Here is a 21,030-nt window from a genome sequence, read left to right as displayed (position 1 = left end):
AGCAGTGGTATCAACGCAGAGTACTATTCCTTTTGCTTTTAATTCAACGTCCATCACTATTCGCTCGTCGTCGTACTTATTATACTGCCAAACCACGTAATCTAGGCTTTCTCTCTCCTTACCGCAGTCGCATCTGGGGTTCTTTATGTAGTTCTTTCTTGCTGATGACTCATTTAAATTGAAGTGATTCGCTCTTATTCTGTTTATTAGAGTTACAAAATATCTACTTGTGTTTATCTTGTGAAACCATGGCTTCTTCTTTTTTCTTTCGTAAAATTGTTTAAAATAAAATATTCCGTTATGATTTGCTTCTTTAATTATAATTTCCTGAGTCATATTCTAAGTTTCTTTCCTGAATTCTTTTTTCAGGTCTCCCAGGGGGACTGCAATTGTGGGGTCCTCTTTTCTTCTGTAGCTTCTTTCGCCAGTTGATCTGCTAATTCATTTCCTTTGATACCTTTGTGCGCGGGGATCCACATATATGTTATTTTTTTATTGTGGCCTTTTTCTAATTAGGGGTAATCTCACAAGCTAATCGTAGGTGGCGCTGCTGTAGGTGGAGGTCACATCGTGTGTGCTGAGTGAGTCCGGTGCATCAACAGTTTAAGATAAAATAGAGAAATACGGTCGAATGAAGGTGAAGGAATTAAAAGAAGAGCTTCGGAAGAGAGGAAAGGTAGACTCACAGGTGCGAAAGAACAGCTAATGCAACGGTAAGAGATAGACACTGACATGCATGCGTTGGAAACAGATTATGTTGCCCATGGTTTCAATGACATTTCGTTATTTATCTGTTTCAGACTTATTGAACTGGGCTCAGTGGTTCACTGAATTTCGTTGTGGTTTTTGGTCGATTGTGAACAGCTTCTTCATGCCCAAATGTTTATGCAAGATATTAAAAACACGTTCGTTTGAGATGTTTACCATCTTGGCTATCTCGCGTATCTTCACTCGACGGTCGTCCAATACAATATCATGGATTTTATTGACTGTTTCTTCAGTTGTGACCTCATTCGAACGTCCCGAGCGCTTAGCATCATTCGTGCTTGTACGACCACAACGAAATTCAGTGAACCACTTGTGAACCATTCCATGCGACGGAGCAGAGTCCCCATAATATTTTTTTAGCTTTTCTTCAGTTTCCTTAATGGTTTTTCCACGCAAAAAGTAATGTTTTATTAGCACACGAAATTCACTTTTTTCCATTTTAGCAAAAAACACAAACTTATCCGCTTTAGAACGCTGTCAAAAAATTTCTATTTGACAGATCTACTTGAAACTTGGTGTGTATACTTAAATAAGATGGTAAATATCAGAAATAAAATTAGATTGCGATTTGAGTGCCATATCTTGTAAAAGTCACTGACTTATCGAACTGCCCTCGTACATATATATCGATATACACGTAAATTCATTTGTTAAGGCATTCTTCCGTTGCCGAGTGTACTTTAAACTTTTATATTCTATCTTATCGAAATAAACGTCTAAAATAAGTCTAGTAAAAGCTACTAATAGACGCCTTTTAAACGTTTTTTGAACGTCTTATAAACGGCTAATAGACAACTAAAACCCAGTTCTACCAACGTTGGTTAACTTTAACCTACGATTAAATTATATCTTTGTCTCTTTTTAAGAACGTATCTAAAAAGAGACAAAGATATAGTTTAACCGGCGGTTTAAGTTAACCGACGTTGGTAGAACTGGGTCTAATAGTTTCATAAACATCTTAAAAAGAAGGACACAAAAACGTCTAATCGATCAAATTTTAGACGTCTACATCAACCGATTTCTTGTTGAAAAATCATTGATTCGACGTCTTTTTAACTGATTATTTCTTACTGGGATAGTTTATCTCCTCATTATTCTGCTCAGAAAATTATTAATAAGGTTATTGAAAAATGAGTATATTACGAGATATTTCATATTTTTTGTCAAAATGTCAGACTGAAGCATAAGATGTTTCGTAAACCATTCATTTTTTTACTATTTTCTATCAAACAATTTTTTGCGTCAAATATTACGAGGAATCGATTTATGTAAGAAAATTATGGTTCTGTTTCAAAAAGTAATAATGACATCGAAATCTCAAAAATACCTTCACCTACACAGAGAGAATTTTCTCTTAGAATTTACCCTGAAAATCATGGTAATCATGGGACGATATAGTATGGAAAGAATTTTATGAGAATTTCTTTGATTAATATTTATCACATTAAAAATAATAATATCTATCGCAATAAAATATAAAATATGTTTGATTAATTTTACTATGCAGTTTAGTAAAATTAATCAAACATGTTTTATATTTTATTGTGATAGCAGATATTATTTTTATTGTGATAAATATTAATCAGAGAAATTCTCATAAAATTCTTTCCATACCTTATTGTCCCACAATTACCATGATTTTCAGAATAAATTCTAAGAGAAAATTCTCTCAGTGTAGAATTTAGAATAACACTATGCTTACGACAAGACGTCCTCCTCGAAAACTTTTGCATGAAATATTTTTCAATGGAAGCCTCTTAGTTTTCGAGAAATCTCAATGTGAAAGTTAAAATGGAACATCCTGTATACAGGGTGTAGCATATTTAACTTGGCAAACCTGAATAAATACTTGCTATAACCTAACCTAACCTAACCTAATCCCTATAACCTGAATTAATACTTGCTATATGAAAAAATTGTGCAAACAAAAGTTGCATAGTATTAAGAGGAATATATTATAATTAAATAATCTTTTTTTTGCTACCTTGCTTTTTTTATCGAGGTATGAAACTTATCTTGAATTTTTTTAATGGAACTATCTTTTTTTACATAAATCGATTCTCCGTAATATTTGACATAATAAATAAATTCATAATATTCGACATAAAAAGTTAAAAATAAGATGCCAAACAAAATAGTTGATGAGTCCTAAACTGCTTCAATTTCAAAATACAAAATGTCAAAGTTGTGAAAAAATTTTGAAAATCTCGAAAACTTTTAAAGATATTTTTATTCAAATTTGGTATACGTAGGTATATACGTAGCATTAAGAATTTTCCAATATCGATGAAACATTTTTAGATCCACCAGGGCCATACATATAAATAATCACATTAAGTTTTTTTAATGAAAAAATGACATGCTCCACTTTTTTTCCAAGTTTAAAAATTTTTTTAAATTTCTAATTAACTTTACAAAAATTATTTCTTGTGTTTTTCTTTTTAATGAAGAACCTTTATCGAGTAAGTAAAAAATTGAAATTAAAAACTGTAAAAACTACAATTTCAAAGCTAAATATCATGTATCAATAAGGCTCCTGCTTTATTCTGTTTGATATTTCGAAGATTCGAAGTTCGGTCTGCCTAATCAGTTTATCCCAATTCCGATATTTTTTCAGAAAAACATACTCTTAAAAAAATTTACAATTTGCATAATGTGCAACTGCATACTTTTTTTAAATAACTAACTGATTTTTCAGATTTTTAACTCGTAACATATAAAAAAGACAAATATAATCGAACAATGGTTAAAGTTAATTTGAAAAGAGTAATTAAGGACAGAGTTCCTCTTTTGAAATGGCTACCTCTGTATAAAGCGGAACAGATATTGGGTGACCTTGTTGCGGGTGTCACCGTGGGATTAACCTTGATACCTCAAGTACTTTGCGACACACACGGATATTTATATTGCTTGAAAAACAGCTTCAGAATCACGCTTAAAAATATATTGTTTGCAATTGTACAGGCAATAGCTTATGCAGGCTTGGCGGGTTTGAAGCCGCAATATGGGCTTTATAGCGCTTTCGTAGGAAGTTTTATTTACGTCGTTTTTGGGACGTGCCGTGAAGTCAACATTGGTCCAACCGCACTTATATCTTTATTAACTTGGGCATACGCAAGGTATGAACACATTATTCGTAATTTTGCGTAAAATGTAAAAAGTTAATAAAATAGTATAAAAGATTAGTGCTGTAAACTGTGATTGGATTTAAATTTCTGAATTCTTATTGTTATAAATTCTGTGCCTTTATATGTATATCTCGATTTTTCCTTCCCTATTTTTTTAAATATATATATTCTTTCAAACGATTCTTTAATTGTCGAGTTCTTAAAAGTGGCTTATAATTATATATTTATATTTTTTATATAATTATATGTATATACATATATATATATATATATATATATATATGTATAATATTATATTATATAATATATTTATGTAATTTTTATAGCTAGAGAAAGAAGGGAATGAGAGAGAGAGAGAAAGAGAAAAGGGGCAAAAGCTATATTTAATTATCTGATAAAATAGAAAAATCTGACTCTTGCATTGTACATTATGTATGTGATTGACGTAACAATGTTTTTGCTTGAAGTTTCAGTCGGTCAAGACATAAATAGAAAGAACGTGCTAATTGAATGAGATCATTCAAACTATAGCGTAATTGAATTATTAAAGACATTTTTTTATCAATTCTTCCTTGAAAAAAAACATTGTTCATATATGTCAAGGTTGTAATATATTATAAAGGAGTGTACAAACTTATATATTATAAGTTTGATAATTCTTTCAGAGGAATTCCGGAATATACAGCCTTGCTTTGCTTCTTGTCGGGATGTATCACAATACTTCTTGGCATTCTGCGCTTAGGCTTTTTAGTTGAATTTGTATCGACGCCGGTGGTATCCGGGTTTACGTCAGCTGCGAGCGTCATCATTGCATGTAGTCAACTGAAGAATTTGTTGGGCTTGGATATTCACGGTGAGAATTTTGTTGAAATATGGTGGGGGTTGATAAACCATATAACCGACACCAAATTACCGGACTTAATTCTGTCCTGTTGCTGTATCTTAATTCTACTCGTCTTGAAGGTATACTGCAAATATTTTATTTAGAAGATAAAAATAACAGAATTATTTTGATAAATATGGATATTAGGGGATTCATTCTGAATAAAATCTGACAACATATGACAGGGTCATGACTCTGAGTAACACCAAGAGAGGTTTTCGTCATTGCTTATTTATTAAAAATTATATATAATTTATTAAAAATTATATATAATAATTAAATTATATAATAAGAACAAGCATTAAATACGATATTCTGAACTTCTCCGAGAATAAATTTTATATAAGATAAATAACGTTTATTTGATCTCTTTGGGACTACAAAGGCGCTTTTTTACAAAGAGCGTATTCGAACCTTTTATAATATCCCTTTAACTTTTTTTAACCTGGCCATAATCGACCTTACAACTATAATTCCTTTTTTCTCCTCTCTCCCATCTCCTCCTCTTCCTCATATCCTCCTCACCCTCATCCTCCCTTCTTTTCCTTAACCGCCTTCTCCTCCTTCCACAATTCTCTTCTAAAAATCTTTTATGAGGTATATGGGGTGTTTAGGATCGAACGGGGTTCGAACCTGAAACCTATCGCCTAGCAGTTCGCGACTTTCCACGCGAGGCCACATGTCACCCCGAATGAATTTTATATACTAATTATATATTTAAATATTTAAATATTTAAATAAATGCGTGGAAAGAAAAAGGGTTCCGTAGATCTCTCTACACGGCTAAAATACCTGGATTGGATGTTACTGAGAGTAATGATCTTGACAACATATGTCAAGGTAAAAGTTATTGGAGATGTGAGTCCCTTTTAATATGCATATTATAATTTACCTCTTTTTTTTATACGCGATTACGATTATGTATCGTTGATTTTTCCAGTATTTGAAGGACAAAAAGATCGCCAACATCACATTGAGAAGATTTCTTTGGACGATAGGTACGGCTAGGAACGCTCTCGTGGTTATCCTTTGCGCAGTCACGTCTTACATTTTCGAAATGTATGACGGTGCACCCTTCATCCTTACGGGCCACATCGACGCTGGTCTGCCAAGTGTCGAGCCGCCCCCATTTTCGAGAACAATCGGCCAAAATCAGACAGAAAGTTTCATCGATATGGCCAAGAATTTCAAGTTCGGCCCCATGGTTATACCGCTCATCTCCATTATCGGAAATGTCGCCATTGCGAAAGCCTTTTGTACAGTATACTTTTTCAAAATATTTTATTTAATGTTTTTAAAAAATCTAATCTAAAAAAGATCTAATCTATAAAGAAGCAAAATGCAAAAATTATTGCAAACACGTGACTCTTACAAGTTATAATTACGAGAAAATCATTCGCTGAATATTTCTTATTGTTTAAAGCACGAGGTATGCCACTAGACGCTACGCAGGAAATGCTAACTCTCGGACTGTGCAATGTAGTCGGTTCATTTTTCCATTCGATGCCTGTCGCAGGATCTTTTTCAAGAAGCGCAGTGAATAATGCCTCTGGTGTTAGAACACCTTTAGGTGGCATGTATACAGGTAAATTGTAAAAAATTGTTTTTAAAAATGTCAAATAACATCAAATTAAATGTTCTGTGATAAGTTAAGCATGTTATCGCTTAAGAGAGTAAAGCGGGGTTTCTACATGCAATGATTATTGACGCCATTCGACTGGCGCTAGTTTAGTGGCATATGAAAACTTGTCAAATCAACTGGCGCCAGTAAAATACAAAGCCGATGTACTTTTTGGCGCCAATCTCTTTGTAAACAGGAAGATCTAGAGTGTGAAGAGTGTTAACCCTTTAACAGTGTACAGAAAAAAATGTTTCTGTGCCGTAAGTGTGTTGACAAAAATTTTTTTCAATTTTTATAAAAAATATTCCTTGGTGGTTTTTGGGGTCGCTGAATCCAAATTTCATATCAAAATTATCGAATTAAAGATGGCGGATCCAACATGGATGCCGCAAAGTTTGAAAATATTTTGATTGGAATGAAACTTGTTTTTCATATTACATAACGTCATTTTCCATAGAATTCGTGTGCGTTTGTGTATGCTCTCAGTTTTCTTCGTGCGCCGCTAGGTGGCTACGCACGGACTGCATTCTCATAAGTGATCATTCATATAGACATCCATTTATGGTCATGTGTTTGGCTTATTTTTTATTTTCTATTGATAACATATAAGCATATTCTGAAATATCATTCCTTCTTTTATAATATCAACTATATTATATTATTGGTTATCAATCGCAATGTTTGAAATTGGTCTTTATCGAATTTTTTTATGATGACGCTTATAAGCGTCAGACACACTGGTGGTCACTAAAATTTTTGCGCATATAGGCGTCAGACACTGGTAAGGGATTAACAATGGCTAAAACGTCAAAGAAATGATCATCAAAACTTATAAAGTTGTTATGAAGTTCTTGGAGGCATACGTACAAACAATATCCATGTTTCTTCTATCATCCTCAAAATGATTAAAATATACTTCCTGATCTTCATGAACTTCTTCCTTTTTTTGAATTAGTATTTGATGTACCTAGATTATCTCTACGTGAAATCCCATTTGCGGATCCATCATCTTTGTTTTCGTGTCTTTCTTTTTAATATTTTCTACAGCTCTAACGACACAATTTGCACCACAACATTATTACTTGCGCGCATTACAGTAATTGACGCCATGTTAAATACCTCGCCAGTAAAAAACAAATTGAAAACTGTGGAAACAATAACTGGTGCCACTAATATTGGCACCATTAAACTGGCATACTCCTGGCGCCAGTAATCTTTGCATGTGGAAACCCAGCTTAAGAAAAAAAGTATGCAAATTGGAAACTTGCACATTGCTTCACCATTCTAATTCGCTCATTAAGCTTCTTTTATGAGCAAACTGGTTTTAGTAGTCATTTTAGGGTTTGAACTTGGAAAAAATGTTAGCAAGCTAAATTTTGACACAAACCTTCGTTTTTGCATATTAAAGGAAAAAAAGTTTACCATTGTACAATGGCCGCTAAGAAAAATTAATTAAACAATTAAGACCTAAATTCTGTTCTTTTGCAAATTTACCTTGTTAAATATCGATTTTACAAAAAAATACAAGAGTAGAAAATTAAAGAACGGATAATTTTGCATAAAAAACGTTTTATAAGTTTTTTTCGTACGAGCAATACTTTTTACGTAAAAAATTTAGCAAGATGTACGCTGCGCTGCGTGAATTGACGGAGCGCGATGGAGCGCGCCGACAGACGTTACGTGGATTGAAGCATCATATGCGCGCACAAAAAAATGTCATAACTTTTGAACGAATCATCGTACAGAAATGAGCAAAGAATCATTGAAAAGTTGAAGATTTCAGCTTTTTAATGCAATTTGTTTCGTTATTCTACGACAATTTTTTAAAATTCTACGATGGTTTAAACAAAATGTTACACGTAATTTTTACCTTCTCATAAAATTAGCAACAAGTAGGTTCCAAATTGTTTTAAAAAAATGCCTTTATTAGGATATTATAATATATACTTCATACTTTGACCCCACAAAAGGAAAAAAATTACAAAATTTTTTTCTTTAAAATCAAAAGCTATTGACATTTTCAGTAATTTTCAAAATTTTTTAGATAACTCGCAATATTTACGTAAATAAATAAAAATTCAAAAATTACAGAATATTGCGATATAAGACCTAAAAGTAGACATTCTAAGGTTTCAATTGTTCTTTTAAAACCTTTTCTAGCGCAATTTTTCTGAAAGTGCAAATCATTTCAAGTTTAATTCATCAAAAAATTTTTTTATGCAAAATTGTCTATTCTTTAATTTTCTATATATGGGGGGCAGGGTGTCCCGGGAGGAAAGGTCACTACTCTAGAAGGTGATAGTATCGGTCATTTTAAGCAAAAAAGTTCATATAAACGAGTGTCCTATTCCGAACGATTTCCGAGATAATTTAAATTTAGTGAGCAATATTATTACGCCTGAAGTCAGTTGATTGTTGATTGTGATATTGACTGCGTTGCAAAATTCACTGCCAGTACTGGAAATTTATAGTTCACGTTACGTATACTATAGATTTCCAGTACTGGCAATGAATTTTAGAACACAACTGTCGTAGAAGTTATTGAAAACTGATATTGGCGGTAGAATTTTTGAAAATTTATTATAAACTGTAAAAAATACTATCTTTTTATGTATTAAAAACTTTATTTGTTAAAAGTAGGGTACCAAGTTTACATAAGTGTAAATAATGTGTCTATTGAACAATAAATCAAAAACAGTACGTATTAGTATCTCTTTCTTATCAGTAATTTTGCCACTGTACTTTCAATAGCTCTATCTCGGAAATCGTTCGGAATAGGACACTTGTTTATATGAACTCTTTTGCTTAAAATGACCACTTCTATCACCTCCTAGAGTAGTGACCTTTCCTCTCGGGACACCCTGTATACTCTTATATTTTTCTTCTTTTTGTTGTAAAATCTATATTTAACGAGGTATTTCCAAAAGAACGGAATTTGGGTTCTAATTGTTTAATTATTTTTTTAGCACTGTACAATGGTAAATTCTTTTCCCCTTCAATTTCGTGCAAAAACGAAGGTCTGTGCCAAAATTCAGCTTGTTAACATTTTTTCCAAGGTTTCGCTCGATTTTTGTCTAAAGTGACTGTATTATTATTTTCCTCTTTTGACATACTCCTAATAGAGGAAGCTTAATGAGCAAAATGGAATGGTAAGAATGCAATGTGCAAGTTTCCAATTTACACACATTTTTCACATAAAATAACATTTTTTGTCATGTATATGTGTGTGTATGTGTATATGTATACACGTACCTAATTTTGTATGTTCCTTTCGTATGTTTCTTTCATAAAATTCAAAAATTTATATTTTTTGAAAAATTCAAAATTTCATACAAAATGAACCCTTTCACCGATCCTCACCAAATTCAATATCAATCATTCTTTAATAATATTACATTTATGTAAAAAAATTTATCCCGATATTTTAAAATTTATGGAAGTAGAACAACCACAGACATTTTTTGAAAAATTAAAATTTTATTAAAATTTAAAATACTATATAAATTTTTATAAAAATGACAGTAAATAAAAGTATTGATCTACTTTATTTGTATGCCAAATTGGAGCGCTATAATTCAAACAGTTCTTGATACGTTTAAATTTTTAGAAAAGTGGATGGACACATACATATACGGACATTTTTTAAAAATTATGATTTTTTGATGTTTTGGAACATTCTGAACACATTGACATAATCTGAAAAAAAATTTTTTCACGAAAACAAAGCTTCCTTTATGAGAAAGCAAAAACAGGGTGAGAGAGGGGAGGGAGAGAAAGAGCAAGAGTGCAAAAGGAAGAGAGAGAGAGAGAGAGAGAGAGAGAGAGAGAGAGAGATTTTTATTTTACTGACTTCTAAATAAAAAGGGAAGAGAAGAAAAAGTTATTAAACAAAAATGAACAAAATTTCAGGTATTCTAGTCATACTTGCGCTAAGTCTATTAACACCATTTTTTTTTTATATTCCGAAAGCGACATTGAGTTCTGTCATAATTAGCGCAGTGATATTTATGGTAGAAATTGATATGATATTTCCAATCTGGAGATGTAATAGTGAGTATATATTCAAAATAATTAACAATAATGTGCGCACACGGAGTAATTATTACGAAAATAAATAGGATATATATACATCTCGTATAAGCTATTATAATATATATTAATGAAAATTTACGCGCTAATTATATATGAATTAAATGTGCCATATATTTCTTCGCAGAACGTGATCTAATACCGGCATTTGTCACATTCCTCGCTAGTTTATTCGCCGGAGTCGAATTAGGAATTTTGATAGGTATAATAATCGATCTCGCTATATTGATATATCTTAATGCGCGGCCAACAATAAATATCGAATATAAAAATGTAAGGAAGTAAAAATCTAATTAAAAATATTATTTTCGAAATATATTTTCGAGCTCATTAAATACAAGCTGAAAAAGATTTCCCAATATAATGGAAAAATTTTCTTTTGGCAGACTTCAATAACGAATTACGTCATGATTCGTCCTGTTGCTGGAATTTTGTTTCCGGCAGTAAATCATTTGAGATCGTATTTAACAAAGGCATTATCTGATAAACATCACAACACTCCAAGAAGTCTCAATACCTTGACGAATGTCGTGTTGGATTGCGAGCATATCGACAAAATAGATTTTACTGTCGCACAGGTATCGAAATATTTATTTATTGTCCATATAAATATATATACAGGGTGAATTTTTTAAAGCGTTACAAACTTATATCTCGGAGACAATTATTTCCGACAGATAATTAATTGTTAAAAAAAAAGTATGTAATTTGCAACGCGTATTTTTTCTTAAAAGCAACTATGTGTTTTCTTTACACCAATTAATTGGTCTCATTATTCCATGCATAAAAGTATTAAGGTAAGATTACCGAAAGCTGAATATTTTACAAGAATATTTTACATTTTATGTCAAAAAATTGTTAACTTTAAACCATATAACTCAAAAAGTATTTAAGAGAAAAATTCTTTATTATATAGTGTTTTAGAAAGCTCTGAAGATAAGCTACAAAAATATATATGCAATGAAAAATAGTAAGTTATCTATTTAAAAAATTGAAGGTGACTTTCATGTGATCTTCAAACGACTTTCCAAGATCAAACTAATATATATAATGACACCATCTTATGTAGAGTTCGACCGAACCTTCGGCTTCGGCTTCAGCCATCTTCGACCAAAATTTACACCTTCGGCAAAACAATCGAGTTTGGCCAAAATCAGTCGGAAGGTTTTACCGAAGCCAAAGATTGAATCTATATGTACAGTACCGGCCAAAATTATATCACCTTTCGATTTTTTTAACATAATTTGTTTTAAAGTGCACGGATCTTTATCAAATTGTAATATGTTTTGATGGTAGGTATAGCTTATTGAACAAATAATTTTTCATTAAATAATAAACAATAACTTATGAAAATTTTATTTAAAATCTTCAAAATATATTAAATTTAATAATAAACTTATAGAATTATTATAACAAGTATAAATGCTTAGAAAATAAACAACAAATCCATAATTTATATTGTACAACTCACAATTACTAGATTCAGACTGTAAAAACAATTGCTGCAACACGAAAAATAAAAAACGCACAAAGATGCGATTTTGGAAAAATTAATAAAAAATTCGAAAATTATGATATGTATTTTGTCAAATCTCATTACACTATAGGTACAAAGTACACTTGCCACCAGGTGTCTACTATAAAATTTTGAGCGCATTCGACGCATTTTAACAAAAGTTATATTAAAAAAACATAAAGATGATATAATTTTGTATATAAGATATATAAGCGCGCGGGCACAGTAAGCCAGGTAAGGCAATCCTACTTAATCCTATTGAAATCTTACTTAAAAGAACCTCTACTTAAAAGGATCGCCGACATTTTTCATTATTGGGCTTCAAGTCCTTATATCTACTTGAAAAAAGTAACTACAAAGTATTTATTGGCTTCTCCTACCAGCGTAGCGAACAAGCAATTGTTCAGTGCTGCTAGACAAATTTATGCTGATAGGAAGGCTAATTTGCTTGGCAAAAATGTTGAAAAACTTTTGTTTCTGGCGTATAATATTAAATTGTTTAATTTTGATTATTGATTTCACAGTTTAATGTTAAAAAATACTTGTATTGTTTATTTTCTGAGTTAAAAGAGTTTTTTGACTGATTATTTATTTATTTTATTATTTATTTGTGTATCTCAGGCATTATGCAATTCCTTCGGCTTCGGCTTCGGCTTCGGCCGAAGATAACAAAAAAACCGAAGTTCAGCTTCGGCTTCGGCTTCGGTCAAAAAATTTACCTTCGGTCGGACTCTAATATCTTATGTCCCCTTCAAAGTCACAAAACTTTTGTATGAATATTTTTCTGTAAAATGCTTTGTTTCTGAGACAAAGTTTGTAACACTTTATATATTTTACATATATTATATACACTACTAAAAAAATGAGGAACACTTTTCCTATCCTAAAAATTATGTTATTTTTAAGCCACTGAAACTCAGCGAAAAATCATCGTAGACTAAAAATTAAAAAAGTTTTTTTGAATAAGCTTTCAACTTTAACGAAATCGATGGCTTTTAAACATTCTTTTATCTTTCCGCTTTTATGCTTTAAAAACGGACACATTGTTTTGTTCTTTAAAATTACATATTTTTGACACTCTGCACCCCAATAAAAAAATTTCTCTCGGAAAATTCTACTCAAGTTTCATAAACTACATTTTACCTACAAAACATTATCTTTTAAAACAAAACTATTTTTGAAATTTTTCTACGATTTTTTTGACCGAGAGTTACACGATTTTCAAAGTAAACTTATATTTTTTAGATACGATGTCGATACTGGGCGAAACATCATAAACCAAAAATTAAAGAAGCATTTTAAAGCTTACAATTTTAACTGTGATGCGCTTGCGATGATTTTTCAAAATTTTTTTAACTTCTTTGTTCTGTGCTACAAATATGGTTTTGCTACTTAAAATTACGTATTTTTGACACTTTGCAGCTCGATAAAAAAATTTTTTCAAAAAATGCTATTTATGTTCCATAAACTACAAAATTTTACCAACAAAACGCTATTTTTTAAATTTTCTTATTATTTTTTTTACTAACAATAAGATTAAATTATTGATTTTGAAACTAAACCTATATTTTTTAGAAATTATGTCGATACTTGGAGAAAAATCATCGTAGATAAAAAATTAAAAAAGCATTTTGAAACTTAAGTGTCAACTTTAACGCGCTGTTGGTGATTTTACAAAATTTTTTTATTTTTATTTTTCTGAAAAATATAATATAGAAAATCGTGTAGCTCGGTCGAAAAAAATCGTAGAAAAGTTTTAAAAATAACGTTTTGTAGGCTAAATGTTGTAATTTGAAACCTGAGTATAATTTTTTGAGAAATATTTTTTTAAGGCTCCTGGTACCTTGCCGACCATGTCGGAATCGTGACGTCAGAGGCGAGAAAATACACGCTATTTTTTTTTAGATGCCATTTCTAAATAAAAACATATTTGCATAAAATAACACTTAAGATCTCTTTAATACATTTCTAAAAAACGCCGAAAACTATCCTTTTCCCTTTATAATCAATCAACAGCTGTAAAATGTAATATTATGAGGCCCAGTCCTTCTGGTCTTTGCACATGCGCAGTCATTCCGCATGTCAAAGTCTGATATCTCGATCATTTTAGGGTTGTTGATTGACTGTCAAGGGAAAAGAATAGTTTTCGACATTTTTTAGAAGTGTATTAAAGAGATCTTAAGTGTTATTTTATGCAAATACGTTTTTATTTAGAAATGGCATCTAAAAAAAAATAGCGTGTGTTTTCTCGCCTCGGACGTCACGATTTCAATATGGCCGCGGTGAGCACCCAGGAGCCTTAAAAGCATAAAACAAAAAAATAAATAAATTTTTAGAAACCATCGATTTCGCGTTAAAGTTGAAACTTATTCAAGCTTCAAAATGCTTTTTTAATTTTTAGTCTACGATGATTTTTCGCCGAATTTTAGCGGTTAGAAAATAGCATAATTTTTAGGATAAGAAAAGTGTTCCCTATTTTTCTTTAGTAATGTATGTATATGTATATATCAACTAATTACTTTTGCAATTATTACTTTTAGATTATCAGCATGTTAGTAAAAGACTTTAAGCATGTTAATAGAAGACTTTATTTTTAGGATAAGAAAAATGTTCCCTATTTTTCTTTTTTTTTCTTTAGTAATGTATGTATATATATATCAACTAATTACTTTTGCAATTATTACTTTTAGAGTATCAACATGTTAGTAAAAGACTTTAAGGAGAACAATTGCCAATTAATAATGCTGCGGCCGAATTCTGATATTTTAAAGAGCATACAATCATTGTCGAACAAAGAAATCTTGACAGTAGCTAGAGACGAAGTCGATCTAATTACAATTTTAAAAGAATTCGTAACACAAAATGCAAATATTGAAGTTTCGAAAGGCAAGATGATCTCTGAAACGACGCTCGAGCTTGTCTCTACATGGTTGTGATGTTATTAGAGATTTGTTAAAGGAGATTGGTAATGACATAAAAAGCAATTAATAAATTAATATAACGACCACACGCAAATTGCGTTATATTTATGAAAATGAAAACTTATAAAAATATTTTAACAAAAAAAGTTATACAAATGTATCCTATAAAAAATATCAAAAAATTACGCCAACTGAAAATAAAAAATTATAATTACAAACATTGTAATCAATTGTACAAAATAGATTGTTTTAGAAAAATTATTTATTTTATAAAATTTGGTTAAAAAAAAATAAACTATATCATTTTTATTAACAATGAAGTCTAAACAAAAATAAAATAGAAAAATAAAGTACACACGCGCACGCACATGTACGTAACATGTTCATATAACTCTCTGTAAAACGAGTTATCTTAAAATTATAATCAAATGTATAAGCAAATCTTACATACTAAATATTTCTCGCAAAATTAATGTTTGAAAATATAACAACTCTTGTATGTTATCTTGCGATTCGTAATTGAAATCTAATCTGTGAAAACTTACAGACTCAAACAAAACGTAAATATTTTTTATATAGCTTTCATTTTAAGCTCTTCTCTTACAGAAAATTTCTCTTTTAAATTGTATCTATTATCTTAAACTTTAAATCTAAAGGGAACATTATTTCCATTTTTGCTTTATATCACAATATGATATAAATGTTTAATACTTTAACCATAAGTTTTTATTTTAATATTATCATGTTTGTGTTATATAAAAACGTAATACTATCACACAAGACTCATTAAAAATTAAAAATTAAAAAACGAATATAACAAATTATAATTCAGCAGATTATAATAAACATTGTTGCAGTTTTTTAATTTTAAACATTTTAATTTTTTGGCTTTCCTAGAAATAAAATTTTATATATATAAGAGATAGATTATTTATTATACATAGAAAGCAAATTAAAGAAAATAAATTTTGTATTAAATATAATTCAAACTTTATATCTCATACTAAAATTAACGAACTTAAATCTTATATTTTTACATTTTTTTAGCTTGTGTGTGTATGTAGTATGACTCAATACTACTGAAAAATCTTAGCAAATTGTATTTCTGCGAAAAATTGCATTTTTTGTAACGAATATGTCGTGTTTATTCTGATTTTAAACACGCGTGTTGTAAACTAATTAATTTTATTCGAAAGATTTCTATTAATTGTTATAAATTCTTTCGGAGATATTATTGGGCGAATATTATTCGATTCATTATCATCGCAGACGAGATCCTGTGTCGCTTGACTTTTCAGATATTTCGACATTTGTATGTAATTCGCCGCATTTTGATTATTATGCTTTTGAATTTGCCAAAGGTATGGGTTACTACATTGATTTGTATCTGTCGTGGGCGTAAAATTCACATCTTGTCGAGATCCTGAATGTGACGTCACATGAGAAGGATTGTAAATCATTTGGGAATTGTCTGGACACTTTTTGCGATGCTGATTGGATTTTACCGGAATGTTATCAACAATATTCCTAGCTTGTACAGTACAATTGCTCAAATCACTATGCATACCTCTAATATAATTGTTCATTTGCATACGAGGAATGTATTTAAACTGCTGATCGTGCATAGAGCCGACGCTGTTATAATTATTCGATTGATTAATCGTATTAGGAATTACATTACGTGTATAATTCGCGTATGGAGAATTGTTAAAGACAGGCAACACCGGATACTGTGATTGCAGATTCCACATTTGCACATTTGGAGATGGTGCATAAATTATTGGATGCAGTGGACAATTCATTATATGCGTATTATTAGTAGATCGCATTGTGTTGTTTGAATCAACATGAGAACCGTCTTGTACCAAAGGATTATGTCTACTAGTCTGATCTGATAATATAGAATGCCCAGTAAAATCCGGAAAACTCGTATCAAATCTTTGCTGTATGTTTGGTGTATATTTATAGAACACGTTTGAATTTTCCTTATTACGATTCATCGTAGCTTCCAGGATGGAGGTGACATCGCTATTATTCGATATTTGTACGTTATTTCCATATGATGGTACATTGAAAGTATTCGGAATTTGCGACAATCGCATTGCATTATTGACTGAAAAATGCTGATTGTAAAATTTGCTGTTATTTGGCTCCCATGGTAACATTTGTTTTATATCGTCTCTTGCCTGCGTAGTAATTTTCTGTGGGTTGAAACACATATCTTGAATAGATTGCTGCGGGTTTATTGCATTCTTCTGTACTGTGTTAAATGGTAAACTGTTATTCCAAGTGATTTGATTGTTCCTTGATGTCTTTGCATCATCCATGTGTTGTATATATGTGTTGTATGTGTGTATTGTATTCTCTATTTCATTTCTTGTAGATATGTTTTTTTTATTAAATTGATCCACTTTTATATCCTTATTAACAGAGGTCGGTGTTTTCGACAAATAAGAAATTGATCTCTTAGAATTGCTAATAGAAATGAAAGGTTTATCATTATTACTTATATTATCTTCATCTTTTATATTATTTTTTGATGCATTTATTATCGTTTTTTGTACACCTGAAAATTGAATACATAATAAACTAATTAAACAAATTAAATAATGTTATAAATTAAATAAACTATAATTAAATAAATTAAATAATTTTATAAATTATTACATTAAATAATGTTATAAATTATTCTAAAAAACGTTTTTATATTTGAGGTTTAAATATACATACTAAATAGATATAAATTTACAATAATAAATGAATAAATAATATAAACCTATAACGAGCGTAGTAAGTTATTAAAAGTAAGAGATCTTTATTGATAACGTAATATAATTTTTCACGGGACGTTTCGGCACTTACTTCATTACAAAGAAAATGCGCTATAAAAAAACCGACAACTGCGTTACAACCTTAAATTTAAAAAAATTTTTTGTACCAACATTTGAACCAAATTCTCCATTGTACAAGTCTTATGTTAAAATAGAATTATTAATGGCTAAGGAGGCACAAGTAAGTGCCGAAACGTCCCGTGAAAAATTATATTACGTTATCAATAAAGATTTCTTACTTTTAATAACTTACTACACTCGTTATAGGCCTATATTATTTATTCATTTACTATTGTTAATAACACGAGCTGAATTTTTATTAGTATTGCAGATATAAATTTACCTTTATCCTTTGTTTCCACAGAACCTTTAGTATTTTTATCAGTTACTTTCCCAATAGTTGACTTTTGTTTATCATTTACATTTGGCATACATAATTGAGTAGATTTGGAATAATTATTACTACCATCAAAATGTTTTATTAAATTTAGTTCTTGCGTGTCTTGATCAACTTGCAAATTGGAAAGACTTGAACATACATTCCTAAAAATATTATAAAGCTTTATAAAATGTTACAACAAAATAATATAAATATTACAATAATGTCAGTTATAGAAAAAAATTAAAAAGTTTTCTTTACACTTACTGTGTAATATCTTCATTATTGTGTGATATATTCTGATTTGATTGATCTTTTTGCATTTTATCTGAATAAAACTGAGTGTCCAATTTTGTTGTTACAATATTTTTTGCAATCATGTGTTTGTTTTCTCTTTTATCCTTATAGTTAATCAACTTCTTGGAATTTGGAAATGGATTAGGCAAATTTACATTTTTGTTCCATATTTTATTCTCATCACTTCCTGGCGTTGTGTCAATAGATAAATATCTTTTATATGTATTCATGGAACGATATTTATCAGATACTTCAACTGAGTATGATGTCTTGATGTTTTCTGTCAATAAATCTGTATCTTCCAATTTATTATTGTTGTCATGCTCTTGTATATGCTTATAGATAATTTTCACCTTTCCACTGAAATAAAAAATCAATATAAAAATAATTTTCAAATATAATATGCAGAAACAATATTACAAAAAAATATACCTTCTTTAATCCATCCATTTATATATACCCAGCTAGTTAAAAATTTATATAAGACAAATATTAATACAAGTTGTGCGCAGGCTAGCTGCCAGAGTTGTAGATCCTATATTATATTTTTATCGTATCAAAGTGTCTTAAAATTTAAAAGTTTAAACTAATCAAAAAGAGCAAGATTCTGCATCTTCTTTTCATTATTGATCATTTCAAATTTATTATAATCCCTGTTTTTAAAGATTTTTTAATCTTACTTTATATAAAACACATGCATAAGCTTTAATATTTGTAACTAAAAGTGAAATCATTCTGGAAGATCCTGTATATATGCAGAGTACAAACGTATATATATATATATATATATATATATATATATATATATATATATATATATATATATATATATAATATACGTTTGTACTCTGCATATATACAGAGATTTAAAATATGTAGAAGTTATATTACAAGTTATATTTAAGTTTATATATATATATATATATAAACTTAAATATAACTTGTAATATAACTTCTACATATTTTAAATAATAATGTATACTTATATATTTTATATTAAGTAATATATTGCAAGATTAATAATTATAAAAGATTTTTTTATTAATACATTATACTATAGCGTTATTATGAAGAAAAGTACATATATATAGATTAAATTATTGATCATGTTAATACGCAATACAAAAATTATATTATATTTTAAGTAAAGATTAAACATACGGGTTCGATGAATTAGATGCGTGTTTCAGCCATTGCATGTTAAATAGCTTGTTGACCATCGCTTTCTGTTTTACATCAAATGTCCTTTCTAAATTTTCCATTATACCTATTACAAATGTATATATTATAACTAAATACTTATGCGACATACATGTAATTTAAGTTAAAGTTAAAAATAAAATAATTTCTTCTTTTCTTAAAGTTTACATTTCAACATCATTGTTTGGATATTGAACAATATATCTTTATAACATATATCTTTAGAACATAATAGCAATGTAAAGCTCCTATTTGTCTTCAGTTATTTTAAATTGTGACATGGGATTAATTCTTCCAAAAAATGTGTAAAATAAAGCTAAATTTTTAGTACTTGCATATTTGCGCTTTAGTGGCTACAATAAAATCTTACAGGAGTTTAAAAACATTATTTGTTCGAAAGATCACACAAGTTATTGCTAGTACAATAGAGATATAAGAAAGAAATGTGGAAAGAAATGTGATATAAATTGTTAGATTAAAATTACCAATCAACAAGGATTGAAATAATAAATTCTTGAAACCAAAAAAGTTCTTGCACATAAAACGTTTTTACATATAACCTAATATTTTTTTGCAAAACTCTATACAACCTAAACGAAAGGGAAAACTCGTATCTTGCTGAGCAAAACACTGAACTATATACTATACTAGCTCAGTGGAGCAAAAATTCAAATCCTACTTAACCGACACTCGGCTAAGCAAGGTTTGAGTCTCAGCTAAAAAAGGTTTGAATTTTGGCTAAATAGAGTTCGAATCATCTTAACAAACAGTGTTTGCTGTTATCTAGATAAAATTATATAGATGATAAATTATCTAGATGAAATTTTGACATCATCTTATCTTTATATAAATAATAAAAATATGTATTATCTATAATCTGCATCTAAGATGAAAAAAGTGTTATCTTATTTACTAAATTATCTAGACGAATGTTTAGATAATTTATTAGTTTAGAGTCATATAGCACATAAAAATACTCAAGTAGTAGAATTTAAGCCAGTAAACGATAAAAATTTATAAATAAAAGTATGTATATATGCCACAAAAATATTGTAGCAACATTGCAGAAATATTTCTTTGCAAGATTGCAACATTGCAGAAATGTTGCAAAATGTTGCTGCAATATTGCAGCAACGGTAAAATGTTTACTTGCAGCAATATTGTAATGTAATATATGTATATATACTATATATATAATGTTTTGTAATGACATAATAATTGGTATTTTTACATTCTCTAACAATCGATCTATATGAGATATACACTGTATCACCCGCGAATAACGTGCCTCGCACTTCGCATTCCCGAACTAGGCCCGGCGCAGAATCTCATCTCTCATCATAACAGCTGTTTGTAAAAACCATCGTTATATAAATAAGGGAACAACGCGTACACGC

The 21,030-nt window shown here is 29.6% G+C and overlaps 2 protein-coding genes across 11 annotated transcripts in view; one reads left to right on the top strand and one right to left on the bottom strand.

Moving 5' to 3' along the window:
* The window catches only part of LOC145934913 (sodium-independent sulfate anion transporter), a 19,257-nt gene extending 4,146 nt beyond the window's left edge, over positions 1-15,111 (top strand). For 3 of the 10 annotated variants that reach the window (XM_083035802.1, XM_083035798.1, XM_083035800.1), the window contains exons 2-12: positions 557-713; positions 801-1,305; positions 3,467-3,645; positions 3,733-3,887; positions 4,562-4,859; positions 5,720-6,035; positions 6,203-6,364; positions 10,310-10,450; positions 10,617-10,762; positions 10,876-11,067; positions 14,696-15,111. In XM_083035802.1, coding sequence (XP_082891928.1) covers positions 3,511-3,645; positions 3,733-3,887; positions 4,562-4,859; positions 5,720-6,035; positions 6,203-6,364; positions 10,310-10,450; positions 10,617-10,762; positions 10,876-11,067; positions 14,696-14,941 — 1,791 coding nt within the window. In that variant the 5' untranslated portion in view covers positions 557-713; positions 801-1,305; positions 3,467-3,510 and the 3' untranslated portion in view covers positions 14,942-15,111. Of the gene's footprint in view, positions 1-30; positions 714-800; positions 1,306-3,466; positions 3,646-3,732; positions 3,888-4,561; positions 4,860-5,719; positions 6,036-6,202; positions 6,365-10,309; positions 10,451-10,616; positions 10,763-10,875; positions 11,068-14,695 lie in introns of those variants that run through there. The other 7 variants (XM_083035799.1, XM_083035797.1, XM_083035805.1 and 4 more) reach the window with 5 other exon arrangements.
* Positions 15,112-15,170: 59 nt separating this feature from the next.
* On the bottom strand, positions 15,171-20,256 carry LOC145934912 (uncharacterized). Its single transcript, XM_083035795.1, has 5 exons — positions 20,119-20,256; positions 19,595-19,700; positions 18,404-18,793; positions 18,101-18,300; positions 15,171-17,492 (listed from the first exon to the last, which is right to left on the bottom strand). Exons 1-5 carry the CDS (start codon positions 20,171-20,173, stop codon positions 16,102-16,104), a joined length of 2,142 nt encoding a protein of 713 aa, XP_082891921.1. The 5' UTR covers positions 20,174-20,256; the 3' UTR covers positions 15,171-16,101.
* Between the last annotated feature and the right edge of the window lie 774 nt (positions 20,257-21,030).

This window comes from Prenolepis imparis, unplaced genomic scaffold (genome assembly GCF_030444845.1).
Source record: "Prenolepis imparis isolate NDT839.2.m4 unplaced genomic scaffold, iyPreImpa1.0 SCAF_4, whole genome shotgun sequence".
NCBI lineage: Eukaryota > Metazoa > Arthropoda > Insecta > Hymenoptera > Formicidae > Prenolepis > Prenolepis imparis.
The sequence above is the reverse complement of the archived record's forward strand: the minus strand, read 5'-3'. Positions and strand labels throughout refer to the sequence as shown.